At 54.4% G+C, this 16,589-nt stretch overlaps 1 protein-coding gene across 1 annotated transcript; it reads right to left on the reverse strand.

The window, feature by feature from the left end:
- Positions 1-124: 124 nt before the first annotated feature.
- Positions 125-14,730, reverse strand: HNF1A (HNF1 homeobox A). Its single transcript, XM_081122591.1, has 10 exons — positions 13,441-14,730; positions 7,217-7,416; positions 5,521-5,707; positions 5,106-5,347; positions 4,105-4,256; positions 3,782-3,983; positions 2,932-3,123; positions 2,529-2,644; positions 2,298-2,442; positions 125-1,131 (listed from the first exon to the last, which is right to left on the reverse strand). The coding sequence occupies exons 1-10, from the start codon at positions 13,761-13,763 to the stop codon at positions 1,004-1,006; spliced, it is 1,887 nt and encodes a 628-aa protein (XP_080978717.1). The 5' UTR covers positions 13,764-14,730; the 3' UTR covers positions 125-1,003.
- Between the last annotated feature and the right edge of the window lie 1,859 nt (positions 14,731-16,589).

Below are 16,589 nucleotides of genomic sequence, written 5' to 3' on the forward strand. Positions count from 1 at the left end.
TGAGGCTCCTTGGGGGGCTGCATCCGCCTGGACCTCTCCTCATGCCTCAGCCCCCCAGGCCCTCAGGCTTCCAGGCATGTCTTGTCCACACAGGTGGCTCCACTCTTCTGGTCTCGCCTCTCTCTTCTCCCCCTGGGCACCTCCATCTGCCAGCTGCTCAGGCCTTGCTGCCTTTTGAGCTCAGCAGCTTCTCCAAACCAGGGAAGCGTGTGCAGGGCTCCAGAGGCCAGAGGAGCTGCTGCCCCAAGAACTTAGCACCAGGCACAGAATCACAAGGTTCCCACGGGAGCAAGGGCCACTTCCTAGCCTTGAGGGGCTTTTCAGTAGAGGCAAGATACCAGGCTGGCATAGAAGGCATAGTGCTCGGGGGAACGAATGTTCCAGAAGACAGTCCAAAAAGAGGGATGGCTCAGAACGAAGGACGCTGGAGAGCCCTCATGCCTTCACCATTAGCTCAAGCTCCCTGAGGGACAGAGTAGCCCCTCGGCATTCTTATGTGAGTGGGGGATGGGTGGGTAGAAATGAGCATGTGGGTTAATCGCAGAAAGGGGACTGGGATGGAATAGCCTGGACAGGGCATCAGAGCTCAGTAAGTCAGCTATACAGGCTTGTGTCCTGAGAAGTGTGGCTGCCAGAGTTCCCTTTGGGGTGCTGGGGCTCTCCACAGGCCCAGCTGAGCATATCAGAGTCCAAAGCCTGTCTCCTTCTGTTCCAAGTGACAAGATGTACCTGGAGCAGCAGGGACAGTCCCTCTTGTGTCCTGCCAGGAACAGCCTCTGCTTCCCAGCTTTCCACAGTCCCCCCTTGTGCACTGAAGCAGCCCTCCTTGGGTTGGGGCACCTCAGAGCCCCCCTCTAACGCTGGGTGGAACCAAGACCCAGTTTTCCAGGGAAGGGCAGCAGCTCCGTGGTAGCAGAAGTTTTGCAGGCTCAGATGTTCTGGTCACCCCCCGAGCAGGCTGTGCAGGCTTCCAGTGCCTGCCCCTGGGAGGCAGTTGCCGTGGTTACTGGGAAGAAGAGGCCATCTGCGTGGAGATGAAGGTCTCGATGACACTGTGGTTGGATGGCAGCAGGTGGCTGTGGCCATTGGTGGATTCGGAGCTCTGATACAACACCAGGCTGCTGGAGGACACTACAGAGGCAAATGAAGCTGCTGGCTGGCCACCAAGTCCATCCTGACCCCTCCTACTCATCCCTGGAGGCACTCAGGACAGGGAGATGGGACCTTGTCTTATTAACCCCCTTAACACCTACAGTTAGTTGACTTTAGTAAAAGAAATGCCCTTCTGTAGTCTGGGTGGGCCTCATCTAATCAGTTGAAGGTCTTAAGAGCAAAAGCTGAGATTTCCCAGAGAAGAAGGAATTCTGCCTCAAGACTACAGCATCCACTCCTGCCTGCATTGCCAGCCTGTTGAGCTGCCCTGCAGCCTTCAGATTTGCCAGCCTCACCATCATGTGAGCCATCCTAAAATATGTATGTATTCCTATTGGTTCTGTTTCAGGAGAAGCCTGACTGATTCTGATGTTAAGAGAATGAGCTTTGAGGTTGGACCTGGGTTCAAGTCCTGACCCTGCTGCCTAGTAGCTGTCAGAGGCAAGGCCAAGTCCCTCACATCCTTGAGTGTCTGCTTTTCACCTGTAAAATGGGGGTGATGGCATGCGCCTTACATGTAAAGCATGGAGCCTGGACCACGAATCCCTCAGTAACTGTCACTGCAGCCACCAGGGCTGGATGGAGGAACCTGAGGCTCAGAGAAGGGGAACAACTTGCCCAAAGTCGCGCACTTAGCATGTGGCTGCTCCAGGCCTCAAAGCCCAGGAGCCTGACTCTAAAGCACCTGCTCTTCACCGTGACCTGTGGTTGCAGACGAATCATAGGGGGTTGGAAATGAATGGGTGGAGTAGGACATGGTGGTGTGAGCCCACACTCTTGCTTTGTGGAAACATGAGTCCTCCCAATTTTCCAAGAGAAGCCAGACATCTGGATTTTTGTGTGAAAGCTCCTGATTTTTAAACGTTGGCAATGATTCAAGGAATGCTAAACCCTGAACCAAACCCACACACCCATGAGCCACTTCTGGCCTGCAACCAGCCCAGTTTACTCTTCTTCCCAGGACTTGTCTTTTTCCTCAACCCAGTCAATGAGAGAAGTTTCTATAAGATTTTTCTGTGGTTTCACACCCCTCTTGGCTCACTTCAGGGGAGCACAGGGTGCCCTCTAAGATCTGCCTCGCGCCCCGCCCCCCATTTGCCTCATCTGCACACCCAGCAGAGAGGGAGCGGGAGAAGGCTGCTCACCTGTGGGGCTGGCGCTGAGCCTGTGGGAAGGCTGCAGGTGCTGGATGCCAGCAGGGTCCTGGCTGGGGATGTGGATGGTGGTGGCCTGAGATGCCGGCGTGTGAAGCCCAGACTCGCTGGAGGCCTCGGCATCTGAGGTGAAGACCTGGGGAACAGAGCTGCCCTCTGAGCCCCCAGGGTGTTCTCTGAGGAGGGGGCTGTGGGAGGGGCCGGGGCAGTCCTGGGCCTTACCTGCTTGGTGGGTGTGAGGCTGGCCAGGGCACTCAGGTTGGTGGTGTCAGTGATGAGCATGGTCTGCAGGCCCGTGTGGGTGTATTGGGCCACCTCAGGCTTGTGGCTGTAAAGGGCTGTCCAGAAGGGAGTGGATAGAGAAGAGTACAGACGTGGCACTCTGGACTGGGCTGGACCCCCCCCCCCCCGGAGGCCCTCAGGGCTGGGTGCTCTAGGGGAAGTGGGGTGTGAGACCTGGGAAACGGCCAGATGAACACCCAGATGTGTATCCACTCAGGCACGTGTGCACAGCGCCACACTTATTCACGAAACATGTGGCCACAGGTGCTCATCAGAGCCCCCTCCATCACAAGCACACAGGGCGGCCCCAGTATCTGCTAGGTCACCCTCCCCATGTGCTCACCGTGGGGGCTCTGCAGCTGGGCCATGGTGGCCATGAAGGGGTTCTGGGCCATGTGGCTCTGCACAGGGGACATGAGTGGCTGCTGGTAGGAAGGGTGCAGCGGCTGGGAGAACTGGACAGGCTGCAGCGTAGTCAGGCTGCTGCCCATGCTGTTGATGACTGGCACACTCTGCGCCTGCGTGGAGGCCAAACCTGGAGCGGGAGGGGCAGGAGTCAGCCAGACTACCACCCGCACCACATCCCCAGGCCCCTGGAGCACCACCCCTCCCTTGAGGGCTCGGAGGGGGGGTGACAAACAGGAAATACCTTTGCACTAGGACCTGTCGCTAACTCGTGTGGCCCTACAAGTCACTCCCCTTCTCTGATCCTTTGGCTCATTATATGGGCAGGAGACGGGCCTAACTAGGTTCCCTGGAGCCCTGAGTTCCACAGCAGTGCAAAGGCCCTGGGGCTTTAACTCTGTTGTCCTCTCCCAGCAGCTCCCTATCTGTCTTATATACTGTTGAGCTTCTGCATAATAATTCCTGTAAATCAAGTCCTCTGGGCTTTAAAGAGAAACCTAAAACCTAGAAAACGTTGTACCCCTTCTGCTGCTCTGTTTTTCCCACGGACATTTTATCTTCTGGGTACTGTACAATTTATGTATTATGTTTATTGTCTGCTCCCCACTTGAGTCGCTGAGAGTTTGGTCTCTTTGGTTTACTTGTGTATCACTAAAGTAGCAGAGTAGGCAGTCAGTAAATACATGAGTGAATGAATGAATGAGTCCCGGAGGCTCTTGCAGCTCTTGGATTCTGTGGAAGCCACATGAGCCTCCCCCACCCAGATGCCCCTCATCCCACCACCTTACCAATGACCAGGGTGGAGGCGCCTGTGTTGGTGAACGTAGAGCCCAGGGAGGCAGGCTCACCAGGCCCGATGGCCATGACCCCTGGAAGCGAGGCCATGATGAGGTTCTGGGGCTGCTGGTTGAGGCCTGGGGAGGTCTGCTCCAAGCTGTGCAGTGCTGTCAGGGTGCTGACAGGAGGCAGAGGCCCCCCAGTTGCTGAGACCTTGGAGGGGAAAGCCAAGCTGAGTGAAGGCAAGGGCCCCCACTGCCTCCCTGGGGACTGCTGCTCCCAATCAAGGGAAGATGAGGTTAGAAGGATCTTCCCTACCTGGGGGGACACTCACCAGCTTGGCTTCAGTGCTCAGCAGGCTGTGACTGGGCTCCAGGCCTGGGGGGGACACTTGGTGCAGGGGTGTAGATACTGTCACCAAGGAACTGCCACTGCTTGAGGGCACTTCTGCCCCCTCACTGGTTGCAGCCTGTCCATAGCGCACACCTGGAGTGGGAGCAGTGTCGAGCCTCAGCACCCCACTTTCCTGCCCTTCAGGGCTCTCATCACTCCAAACTGCATCGGTTTGCTTAGGCCACTTGCCCCATCTTTCTCTATGCAGCCGGCAAACTTTGCTTGTGTGTCCACCTCCTGCCAGGCCCTGTGCTGGTTGCTTCCAACTCCTGAACACAAGGACTACATTTTATCAGCTCCATGGCCCCCACTGCCTAGTGCTATACCTGACATGCAGTAGGTGCTCAATAAAACACAATTGAAATGAACTGAATTGAAGCTAATAAACTGCAGCAAACTGAGTTGATTAGAAAGAACTGGGATTAGTTGAATGAAACGATCTAGTTGAAATGAACCTGAAATAAATAAATCGAGCTTGAGTTGAGTTGAATTGAATTGAATCATCAAATTGGATCAAATTGAACTGAGCCATATGAAATAAACTGAATTTTCTTAAATTATATTTAGTTAAACTAAGTTGATTGGGAATTGGATTGGATTAAACTGCACCAAACCTAAATGAACAAATTGGGTTATAATGAATTGAACAGAATAGAACTGAATGGAATTGAACTGAAATGAATTGAATTGATTTAATCTGAAATGAATGAATTGAACCCAACTCAGAATGAATGGAGTGGGGTGAATGGATTTCAGTGGAGTGGATGACGGACGTGTTGTGGTCAGTGGAGTGGATAAACTAGGGTAAACGGAATGGAGTGGAACCAAAGTGCTAAGAGGTTTAGGTGACTTTTGCCACTGGGGCGGTACTCCCCAACTCTCCTACCTTCCCCCTTTTCCCTCCACCCACTGTCCCAATCCCTCTGCCCACGTAGCACTTACCGTGGACCTTACCGGGGGAGAGGGCGGATGGGGGCAGGCCAGGGGAGCTGTGGGCGGGCAGTGCAGGGCCCGGGCCTGGCCCCGATGGCGGCCCGCTGTAAGTGTCCATGGCCAGCTTGTGCCGAAAGGCTTCTTCCTTGCGCCGATTGGCAAACCAGTTGTAGACGCGCACCTCTGTGACAAGGTTGGAGCCTAGCCCCTGTGCCTGCGATGGTGACACCCCCCTCTGGATGCACTCAGCCCTGTGAGTGAGGATGAATGAGATGGGCACCCACTCAAGGGTTGCTTGGGTTGGGGGGTCAGAAATAGAGCTAGGTTTCTGGGGAGCCTCCCTCAGGACCCAGAGCCACCCTCCCCTTCCTCAGCCTTGCCCTGCCCAGACCAAACCAGCCCTGCTGACTGACAGCCCTTCTACCTATTGCACTCCTCCACCAGTGCCTCTCGCTCCTCCTTGCTGGGGTTCTTCTGCCTCTCGTAGGCCTGGAACAGGATCTGCTGGGATGCCGGGCCCCATTTGAAACGGTTCCTCCGCCCCTTCTTGGTTGGCAGTTCATCTCCCGTGGGCTCCTCAATCAGCCCTCCCTGCCCGGCATGGGTGAACTCTGTAGGTGCAGAGAGCTATGAGCAGGGCCCCAGCCACGTCCACCTTCCCACATCAGTTTATGACCACACTCCTGATTCTCTCTCATTCCCAGGGTGCTGAGCCAGAGGAGCTTACAGCTAAAACTTAGAAATCACCTAATCCAATGATGAGAAATACACAGCACATGTTCCCCCACTTTCTTAACCCGTGTCCAAGGCAGACATCACTAGTCAACCCCTGCACACTTTTCTACTGAGCCAGGATACAATCTCACAAGGCTCCAGGTAAGCATCAGCATTTGTTCACATTTGACACATTCCATCCCATTTTACAGATACGGTTCAGGGAGGCTAAATATTTTTCTAGGATCGCTCAGCAGAGCAGAAAATTGAATCCTAACTCCTGAGTAGATTCAGAGCTATGTTCAGCATTGCAGACTTGGAAATCAAGCTTAAAGTGCAGTGCTCGCCAGGAGAGAGACCCACCAGCCCTTGCCAGCTGGTTTTACTTTAATGGAAATTAGTCTATCAGATTACCCCTGAGCAGGCCACCAAGGGAATGGGACAGGCAAGTGCCAGGGAAGTTTTATGAAATAGAAGGAAGGGAGATTCTGAGGGATATATAGATATGGCTAGTACAGGCATAAAATAACTCCAGAAGGGTATTTGCAAGACCGGGAACGCCAGTGGCTGCTATAGTAGGATACCTAATTTTTATTATAAAATCTTCCTTTTCTTTTTTTTATTTAACTAAGCATGTATTGCCTTTTAAAAACCTGGATAATTAATGAAAAGAAATATTAGAAATTATTTTATACATAGGCTCAAAAAGTATGGATGTGCACTTGGGATTTGGTGGGGTTTGAGGCTTGAGTGAGGAAGTCCACCCTTCCCTGAGTGAGAGTGTGCCCAGATCGTCCCGGGTTTGCAGTGGAGGATTCCCTGAGCATGTACCTCACCTCTGAGCCTTTGCACATGCTGTTCCTTCTGCCCAAAACACCCTTCCCTTCTCTGTGTCTCCATGGGTCAAAATTTGACTCACACTTTTAGGCTTAAAGGCCATACTTGTAGTGGGAACCTCCCTGATGCCCCTGCATCCCCAAGGAAGCCCCAAGGGAGAGTAGATTACTCTCTCCCCCGCCGCCAGCTCAACACTGCAAAATATACTTTATGTAGCACTCCACACGGGGCCAGGCACACCGCAAGGGGGCCAGAAACTATAGCTATTGCTGTTCTTGTTACCACTGTAGTACATGTCTCACTAGATCATAATGGCCTTTTCTCCTTCCCCCCACACGGCTCTTGGAAGGCAGGGGCCCAGTTTATTCATCTTTGGATGCCCAGGACCAACCGACTTCCCTCTCCCAGAGTCCCTTGCACAGAATAGGTAATAAATGCTGGTTGAGTCCCGCCGACTCCCTCTGAGCCTGCCTGTCCGAGGGGCGGGGGTGAAGCTTCCAGCCCCCACCCTCGAGCTGCAGAGCCCCGGGCCTGCCAGGAAGACAGGCCTGCAGTCGGTCGTTACTTACGCTGGGCCACCTCTCGCTGCTTGCGGACGTACCAGGTGTACAGCGCAGCTCGCTTCTGCGTTTTCATGGGGGTGCCCTTGTTGAGGTGCTGGGACAGGTGTGACTGGTTGAGGCCGGTGGTGTCAACCACCTCTCGCTGCGGGATGTTGTGCTGCTGCAGGTAGGACTTGACCATCTTTGCCACACGCCACGGGTCCTCCCTGGGAGGAGGGTAAGGGCAGGGTCAGCTCAGAGGTGGAGGGGGGGGGGGTCCTGGTGCTAGGATCCCGGTCCACCTGGCTGTAGGAATTGTGGGTGAGAGCAGGTGTGGGGCCCGGGCCTGCACCCTGACTCAGGGACAGGGAGGTAAGGGCACACATTCCAGGACACAGGGACAGGACATGCAGACCAGACATGGAAGAAGCGTGGTCCCAGGTCCCAGCCAGCCCCACACAGAAACAAAACAGATAAAAATTTAGAAATGGTCACACAGACACACGGACATAAACATATGAACAGACTCCCTCGGGAAGCAGCACAAGTCCGATGGGGAGGGCCCTCGCCTGTGTGCCCCCTTTAAAGCTCCCTCTTCCACCTGGAAATGTTATCTGTGGCTGTGTCTTACCCACTGAGAGAGACTAAACACCTTGAGGGCAGGAACTGTCTGGTTTTCAGCTCCCGAAATAGGCCTGACATATATTATGCTTTTGGAAAAGCGATGGAAAAAATATCCTCGGCTGAGGATTTAAAAAACAAAGTAGCTCGCTACACCAGCACCGAAACAGAACTGGGATTTGAACCCAGGCCTGCCAGACTCCGGAGCCTGCCTGCTCACACCCTTGACTCAGCAGTTTGTTCTGGAACCCGAGACTCCTGATTTATGCAGGTGTGGCAAATGGCATGTGCAGGAGGCGATGCGTCACCGTGTGGCTTGGCCACAGCGGAAGATTGAAAACCACCTAAGTGTCCAGCGGACAGGACGCTGATTAACTAAATTGCAGAGCCTCGGGCCGAGCACCTGGGAAAAGCCACCGAGGAAGCTCCGTAAATGCCCGGACGGAACAGAGTCTGCCCGGCAGGTTCGCGGCTGCTGCTTGTGTCAGATGTAAAGTGGGATAAAAGATCTCTACATATTTGTTTGTGTTTGCGTGACATAGCGGGAAGACATAGAAGAACACAGAAGGAACTGGCGACGCCGGTGGAGTCCTGGGGACAGGGACAGGGGCAGTTTTCTGTTGGTCTTCTCATACTTCTAAAATTATGTAACATGTTATATAACATTCAACATGCATATATAATATTTAAAACTGAATTCTAAAAATCTAAAAGCAAACAAACCCCCTGTGCTCTGAAGGCCCCCACGCTGCCTTCTCCCCACCCCCTCTCTCTGTCCTCAGAGGACCGGCCACGCCTGTCCCCTTGACAATGCCCTAAGGACACTCAGGGGCACAGAGCCTCTCCTCAGCTTTGGCCCTCTGACCGTCTCCATTTTTATCAGCAGCTCCCACACAGGCGGGGAGGAAAGGAAGGTAGGGACAGATAAATTTCAATTGGTCAGCAGCCAGTACAGCGCATTCCCATCTGTGTGAAAATAATAGCCGTGAGAATGAGCGTTTGTTGAGTATTTACTGTGAGCTAAGGCGCTGTACCAAGAGCCGGTCATTTAGATCTTACGGTTACCTTAGGAAGTCAGTGCTACTCTTATGGCCATTTCACAGGTGAGAAAACTGAGGCTCAGACAGGGGAAGCTCACTTGTCAAAGGTGACTTAGCAGGGACTCAAGAATATTTCCCTTTGCCCAGACCCCCCAGACCTCTCCCCAAGCTCCTGTCTCCCTGCTTCCAGGGGCTCCTAGGAGCCTGTCTTCCCCACCTCCCCCACAGCCGGGCGCCAGTCAGAGCTAGGAGGGAAGGGCAGTACAAAGTCCAGCCCTGTGCTCCCTGGCAAACATGTTTATCTGATTCCGGAGCTGGGCCGCCGGATGGCTTCCCTCCCCCCCAGGGCAGTCATCACCCTCCTGAGCAATCCTCCCTCCCACCTTCCCCCCCTCCTTCCCTCTTCTCCGGAGAGAATGAGCTCAGTCTTGCTCCCAACAGGGCCTCTCCTGGCTCACGCTAAAGATTTACTGTCACTGTCCATCTGACTCCATGTGTCTGTCTCCCTGTGTTCGTGTCTGTCTGTCTCTTCCTCCCTCCCTCCCTCCCTCCCTCTCCTGTCTCTTGTGTCTCTCTGTTCGCTCTGTGTCCCCACCCCACCCCATCCCACCCAACACACACACACAGACTCAGTCTCCAGGGACCTGACTTTTCAGGACAGTTTCCCCAACTCAGAACTAAGAGGCCAAGCCTCCAGGCATCCCCACTTGCAGGCTCATAGGCTCGAAAGTCACACCTGCCTGGGTTCCAGTCCCACCGCTGCGCCCTAGCGAGTGTGCACGGCCCACACCTCCTGTAACGCGGCGGGAAACCCACGGCCACCTCAGAGCTCCCGGGAGAACTGAATGAGTTTCAAAGAGGAGTGAAACGCTTACAGGGCCTGGCACACAGTAGGTGCTCAGTAAATGGAATGCCATCGGTACGATCATCATCAACACAGTCCTGCCCGCCCCCAGCTCCTCAGCAGGGTGAAGAGGGTCCCGGAGAGGGGAAGACCTGCCCACATCTCCCACCTCCCGCCTCCTACCCATCCTGGGGTCAATCAGATGTTCAGGGCTTTGGGCCTTCAGCTCGCTGAGCCCTGGGGGTTCAAGGTTGTGGAGCTGGGAGACCACCCTGAAGGGCCACTCGTGAAGGGGAACTGAGTTCTCAGTGGGGGCCCTTCGATCTCAGTTTGAACCTCAGCTCTGCCACTACTCTCCCGGTGGGCCTTGGGAAGTTGCTTAGCCTCCTTGTGCCTCAGTTTCCTCAACTGTGATATGGAGCTAACATTAAATATTTCACAGGAGGAGAAAACGAGTTGAATGCATTTGTTAGGCCCTGTGGCCTCTGGAGTACTGCATGGAAGTGAGCTATGGTGAAGCTGAACAGCCAGAACGACTGGGGAGGGTAAGAAGGACATAAACTTATCAGGGACAGGCGTGCATCCCCGAGGGTGCTGCGCAGAGTGTGGGGTCGGAAGGACCGGGGTCCAAGTCCTGGACTGACTGCTTTGCAAGAATTAGCTTGGGCAAGTCACTTTGCCTCTCTGAGCCTTCATTTGCTCATCCGTAAAACGGGACCACTCATAATAGCCGCGTTCACTGTACTGACTCCATGTGCACATACATGTTACCATGCTGCTTAGCCCTGCTATTATCACCCCCTCCTTGCAGGGGAAACAGGGGCTCAGAAAAGTGAAGTCACCTGCCCGTGCTAGAGCTGGGGGGCTGGGAGTTGAACCAAGGCAGGCTGGCTTGTCAGGGATGTCAGATTGTCCCACCTTGGCCACTGTCTTCCTGGGCCTGTGCTCTGGTACTGCCCAATGGAGGGGATCAGAGACCTTCAAGGTTGAGGTTTGAGTTGCTCAGGGACCGGGAGGACCTCAGAGGACACCCAGGAAGGAGCGCCAGGTATAGGTTCCTCCTTTGGCCATAGCAGCAGGTGTCCCCAGGACCTCAGAGAACCCTCGTCACTCATTCATTCATGCTGTTTGTCAGTCACTGGGATGCATAGTAAGGGTAAGAGTGGTGACCTAGACCACAGGGACCCTGTCCTTGAAGAGCTTCTATTTTCATGGCGGGAGATGAAAAACAAAGTAATCATAAGGGACAGGTAAAGGAGAAAGGAAAAGAAGGTAGTTGAAGAGAGTGGCTGGGGTGGAGCCTACTTTTAGAGGCAGTCAGGGAGGGCCTCCCTGAGGAGGTGATATTTGAGCAAAAAGAGGAGAAGGAATCAGCCATGGGAAGACCTGGAAAGAGGATTCCAGGCAGAAGGAACAGCGTGTGCAAAGGCCCTGAGGTGGGAATCAGCAAAGTGAGTGTAACTGGAGGAAAGCGAGGGCAGTTCCTCAGGAAGATGTCAGGAAACTGGGGCAGCGAGTCTGAATTTTATTCATTGCCCAGGTAGGGCAGAGAGAGACTTGCCCAAGGTCACACAGTGAACTAAGGGTGGAGATCTGCTGTGGCCTCAAGCACGGGGCACCTGGTGAGACCTGGGACCCAGGACCCGCCCTGCCTCTTCCCATTTGCTGTCTTCTCCAGAGCAGTGGCTCCCACTGCAAGTCCTGCTTCAGCACCATCCTTTCCAGCTTCAAACTCCCCCACCGCCCAGGCCTTCATCTGGGGTCCCCCACCCCTCTCCTTCCTGTGCCCAGAGACCACAGGCCTCACTTCTCCCCTCAGGGCGGGTTCAGATCCCTTTTGTTACCTGAACAATAAGTAACCCAGGTAGTTAGTTATAAACTCCGCAGGAACAAGGAGCTGGTTGATAATTTATAGCAACATCTCAAATTTAAATGGAAAGTAAATAGCATGCTGTTAGCATTAAAGAAAACCCAATCGGGGCGGGCGGGGAGCACTCCAGCCTCCTCTCAGCTTGGGGCACTGCACTCTCTCCCCAGCCCCTTCTCCAAGCTGGGTGTGAGCCCCTCTTTCCTCCCTCTCCTCAGCTCAACTCTGCTTCTCCAGGCCTCTCTCCATCTCCCCTGAAGCCTTCTCTCTTCCTCCATGTCTTCCCCTCTCTCCCTCAGCTTCCAGACCTCTGCTGGTCCCCAGGGAGCACTTTGACCTCTGCTCCCCCCTCAAGTGCTGTGGATCAAGCCTCCCCCACCCACCATCCCACCAAAGGGGCTGCTGAGCAAGAGGCCCCACCCAGCCAGGTAAGAAAGGCCCTTGGCACCCCCGGTCTCCCACTTCCACCTGAAAGCCCCCATTCCTGTCTGGGGTCCTGAGCAGGTGTGGCCCAGCCCCAGTCCTAGTCGCCCTCACCCTGGGTCTGCCGGGCCTGCCTCTTTGCCCCTCCCCTGCAGCCCAGCGGGGCCCTTTGCCCTCCACTTCCTGCCAAGTCAGGGGGCCTATCTGCTCCCCTGCCCCCTGCCTAGGCCCTCAGGAGGCCTGGCAGACCCTGAGGATTCCCCAGGCGGGGAATCCATCCCTCCCCCACCCAAGCTGGGATCAGGACCTTGGACAGAAAAGGGATGGTCCCCTGGGGAGTGTCTCTGGGACTCTTTCTTAGAGCCCCTACTCACCCCTAGCTGGCCCCTGGCCCCCAGTCCTGGTGATTAAGAGCACTAAACAGAGTGGGTGTGAAGTCCCAGCTGGGTGGCCTTAATCAAGCTACTTTCCTTCTCTGGGCCTGTTTCCTCATCTGTGAAGCAGACTTACCCTTAGCTTTCTCCTAGGATTCATCTCAACATTATCAAATTTTTACGTGTGAACCTCAGCCTAGTGCCCAGCTCTTAGGATGGAGGTTAAAGAGGCTTTGGGAACTGGCAGTCCTTGCAGCCCCTAGCCCCCCTTTCCCCACTCCCACCCCTGCACTCCCCATCCCCCACCCCCAGCCGGGTGGGAGGTTCATTGGCCCAGGCCTCCCCAGGCCACCATCCCTACAAGTTAATGATCACAGGCCTTATCAGGGCCTTTTGCCGTTTATAAATTTATAAAACAAAAGAGAAATAATAAAGCCTGTGGGTAATTAGTAACCAGGTTAGCTCTGCTGAGGAGAGGGGAGGCATCGGCTCAGACCCACTCAGTTCTCTGGGAGATGGGGAGCCAGCCAGTGGATGGGGGTACACAGCAGGGAGGCCTCTAATGGCGCCTGCTGGTGAGGTGGGGACCTGAGGCTGTGCTGGAAAGGAGAGAAACCCCTGCCTTAAGGCTTCACCTCCCTCAGGTAAGAAAGATCTTGCTAAATGCTTGAGTCCCCAGGCAACCAGGGGAGCCCCCAGAACCCCAGTTTGCCCTCCCCCCTCCCCAGCGGTGCTAACTGGCCCTGGAGCTTGAAATCTGAATGCTTACCAGGGAAGTGAGAGTTCGGGGCTAAAGCTTCCCACCACCTTCTGCTTCTCCAGGCACTTGATTTGTAAAGTCTCCTGCTTTTTCCCCCTCTCGGGGCTCCCCTATGGCCACTTCCCCAGCACTGGGCTGAAAACCTTGGCTCATGGGGACAAGGGACTCTGCAGAGGACCTGAGCTCATGGGCCCTGTCCCCCTTCCCGACAACTAGACTAAAGGCCTCAGCTCATGGCGCTCTGGACTCGGCGGGCTGGTGGGGAGCTGAGGGTGGGCTTCTCTGGGCTCCGTGGAGCTGGGGACAGGGAGGGGGTTCTTACTGCAGCAGGCTCTCCACCACGGCTTTCTGATGGGCCGCCTCCTCGGGGCTGAGGTTCTCCAGCTCTTTGAGGATGGGCGGCGTGAAGTCTTCCCCATCGTCGTCAGTCTCATCCTCAGAGCCTCTGGTCTCCCCCAGCCCATTGGGCAGCTCGGCCAGCTCCCCTCGACCGCTGCAGGACTCCCCCTTGTCCAGGGAGCCGTCTCCAGCCAGCAGGTAGGGCCCCGGCTCGTCCAATGCCTGGATCAGCGCCTCTTTGCTCAGGCCCGACTCGAGCAGGGCCGCCAGGAGCTCCGTCTGCAGCTGGCTCAGTTTAGCCACCATGGCTCCACTACCACTGGGCCACGCGGCCTGGGGCCACCAAGCTGGCCGCCTCCCCTACCGCGTGGGCTGTCTCCTCACCAGTCAGCTAGCAGGCAGGCACAAACCAGGCTCCTTGCACCCACCGGTCCCCCCGAACCCCACTAGCCAAGTCCTGTGGGTACCCCCAACCCCCAACCCTGGCCCCAGCGGCCGGTGAATCAGGGCCCCTGCCCGCTCTGTTTACATTGGAGCTGGGGAAATTCTCCAAGGTTCATATTTATCCGTGTGCTTAGCGAAGGGACTGAACTTTGGACTTCAGCCCTGCAAAGTGCAGGCCTCATGGCAGCGCAGAGGGACAGCGAGCTGCGGCCTTCAGTGGGAGTGGGCAGAGCGGAGGGTGGGGGAGGCGGCGCCGGGGGCCTGGGGCAGCGGGGATGGAAGGTGCTGGGAGCCACAGAGGAGGCCTCAGGCGAGCAGCATCGGGTCCCACCCCCAAGGACCTTGTTGTAGGGGGGTCAGACTGAGGCAGGGGAGCCAAAACAGCAGGTTCCCCTTGGAAACAGAAGCAGCAGGGAGTTTTAGGCAGGTGGGCCAGCTCTCCTCAAGGGCAGGGCAAGGTCACATCCATATTGGACCTACCCCCGCAGGCCTGACACCCGGCCTCCCCAGAGAAAAAGCTGTTAAGTCTACTGCGTGCCAGGGACTGTGCCAGGGTCTGTAACATGCGTCCTTGCTTCATTGTGTCCCCCTATGAGCTGTGAGGAGATACAGGAATTATCCCCATTCTACAGAGGAGGAAACTGAGGCACAAGGCTCCGAGAGGATATCCAAAGTCACACGGCTAACAAGGGACAAGACTTTTGGAGTGGGACTATGGTGAAGCCAGTCAAGCACTTGACTCAGGCGCATATTTTAGGGGGGGGGGTGCCAAAAATGTCAGCAATCAAGAAAAATAATAGTTTTATACAATGTATTTAAAAATTGAAATGAATGCAAAACAGAAAAGCATGAAAAACATGAGTACACACAACAGCTTACATGTGAGTGTTCACAGCAGCATTATTCCTAGTAGCCAAAAAGAGGAAAAGACATAAATATCCATCAATGTATAAGTGGATGAATGAGATGTGGTCCATCTGTGCCCGTGAAAAAGAAGTGCTGACACAGCACGGGTGGGCCACTGAAGACGTGATGCTAAGTGAAAGACGCCGGTTGCATATCGTGTGATTCCATTTACATGAAATGTCCAGTGCAGGCAAATCCATAGGGACAGAAAGTAGATGCGTGGTTGCCCAGGGCAGGGGTGCAGGGAACTGGGAGTAGCTGCTTAATGGGTAAGGGGTTTCCTTGGGTATGATGGAAATGTTCTAGAATCAATTGGGTGATATTACACAACTCTGAATATACTAAAAACCACTGAATTGTGTACTTTTAAAAAATATATATCTTTATTGATTTCAGAGAGAGGAAAGGAGAGGGAGAGAGAGAGAGAGAAACATCAATGATGGGAGAGTCATGGATCAGCTGCCTCCTGCAGGCCCCCGACTGGGGATCGAGCCCACAACCCGGGCATGTGCCCTGACTGGGCATCGAACCGCCATCTCCTTTATCATAGGCCGATGCTCAGCCCCTGAGCCACGCCAGCCCGACGAATTGTGTACCTTAAAGGGGTGAATTTTATGACACATAAATCATTAAAAATAGATTTTTAATTAATGCAAAAAATCTGCCATGAACAAAATCGCAAAATTTTAAGTCAAGACAGGCTTCCACTTTCACTCATTTCCCCCCAGTCCTAGCCCTGAGCAAGAACTCATCTGCACACACCCCCCCCCCACCCACCTGTTCCCTCTTCCAGTCAAAGGCCTGACCAAATTCCTGCGATGTGTTCCCTGGGGTGGCCCTAAGCCCCCAGAGCAAGGGGTGCACACAGGAGTAGGCAGGGTCTACTTATCTCGGCCCCCAGGCTGGGGCATTTCCAAGGGGTCTACTTATCTCAGGGATCTTCAGAACCTGATTCCTGCTTGACAGCGGAGGGGGGAGAAGGTGCCATTGGCCCCTGCAGCCGGGGGAGGTCAGAGAGGTCAGGGGGCTGGTGATAACAGAGCTCCTTTCCTCAAGTCAGCTCCAGTCTGCCTTCTCAGCCTGTCCAGTCATACCTGGTGCTCCAGTCCCCTCACCCTGAATTTCATCTTCCGTTTTGCACTCACTCACCTAACATGCTGGGCAACGGTGCTGCCCAATACGGTAGCCACTGAGCCCTGGAAATGTGGCTAATGCCACTGGTTGAAATGATAGTAGTTTGGCTATATGAGGTGCAATTTTTAATTTTAAAAACATTTTAAAATTAAAAATTAGAAAAATTCATTTCACCTGCTTCTTTTTACTTTGGAAACGGGCTACTGAAAACTTTTAAATTATATATGTGGCTCACATTACACTTCTATTGGACAGCGTGGCTGTATAATTTCCTATGCACTGTGTTACTTATGGTCTGTCTTCTGCTAGAGCATAGGCCCCCGAAGGCAGGGCTTTTGTCTGTCTTGTTCACTGCTGTATTCCCATCGCCCAGAATAGTGCCTCATGCATACATGATAGATGCTCAATAAATATTTGTTGAATGACTAACGATGTCATTGCACACAGACCACCGTTGCAGAGCTATGCGCTAAGCTTTAGTAAGGCATTAAAATTCTCACACTGGCTCTAGGAAGTAGGAACTGTTATTATTTCCATTCTGCAGAGGGGGACACAGAGGCTCAGAGGAGTTAAATGGCTTGCTCGGAGTTCCCCTGAGTCTGACTTTGAGGGATGACGCTGGCAGTTGCCCCCTGGGAAGGCGGGAAC

This window comes from Miniopterus schreibersii (assembly GCF_964146895.1).
Source record: "Miniopterus schreibersii genome assembly, chromosome: 20".
Taxonomy (NCBI): domain Eukaryota; kingdom Metazoa; phylum Chordata; class Mammalia; order Chiroptera; family Miniopteridae; genus Miniopterus; species Miniopterus schreibersii.

Excerpts from the sequence above, each read along its gene's own strand:
- HNF1A (XM_081122591.1), bottom strand. The coding sequence starts at position 13,763 with ATGGTGGCTAAACTGAGCCAGCTGCAGACGGAGCTCCTGGCGGCCCTG. Across the intron at positions 5,348-5,520 it reads CTGGTGGAGGAGTGCAATAG|GGCTGAGTGCATCCAGAGGG; the intron begins GTAGAAGGGCTG and ends CCTCACTCACAG. Across the intron at positions 2,645-2,931 it reads CCAGCTGCAGAGCCCCCACG|CCCTTTACAGCCACAAGCCT; the intron begins GTGAGCACATGG and ends CCTTCTGGACAG.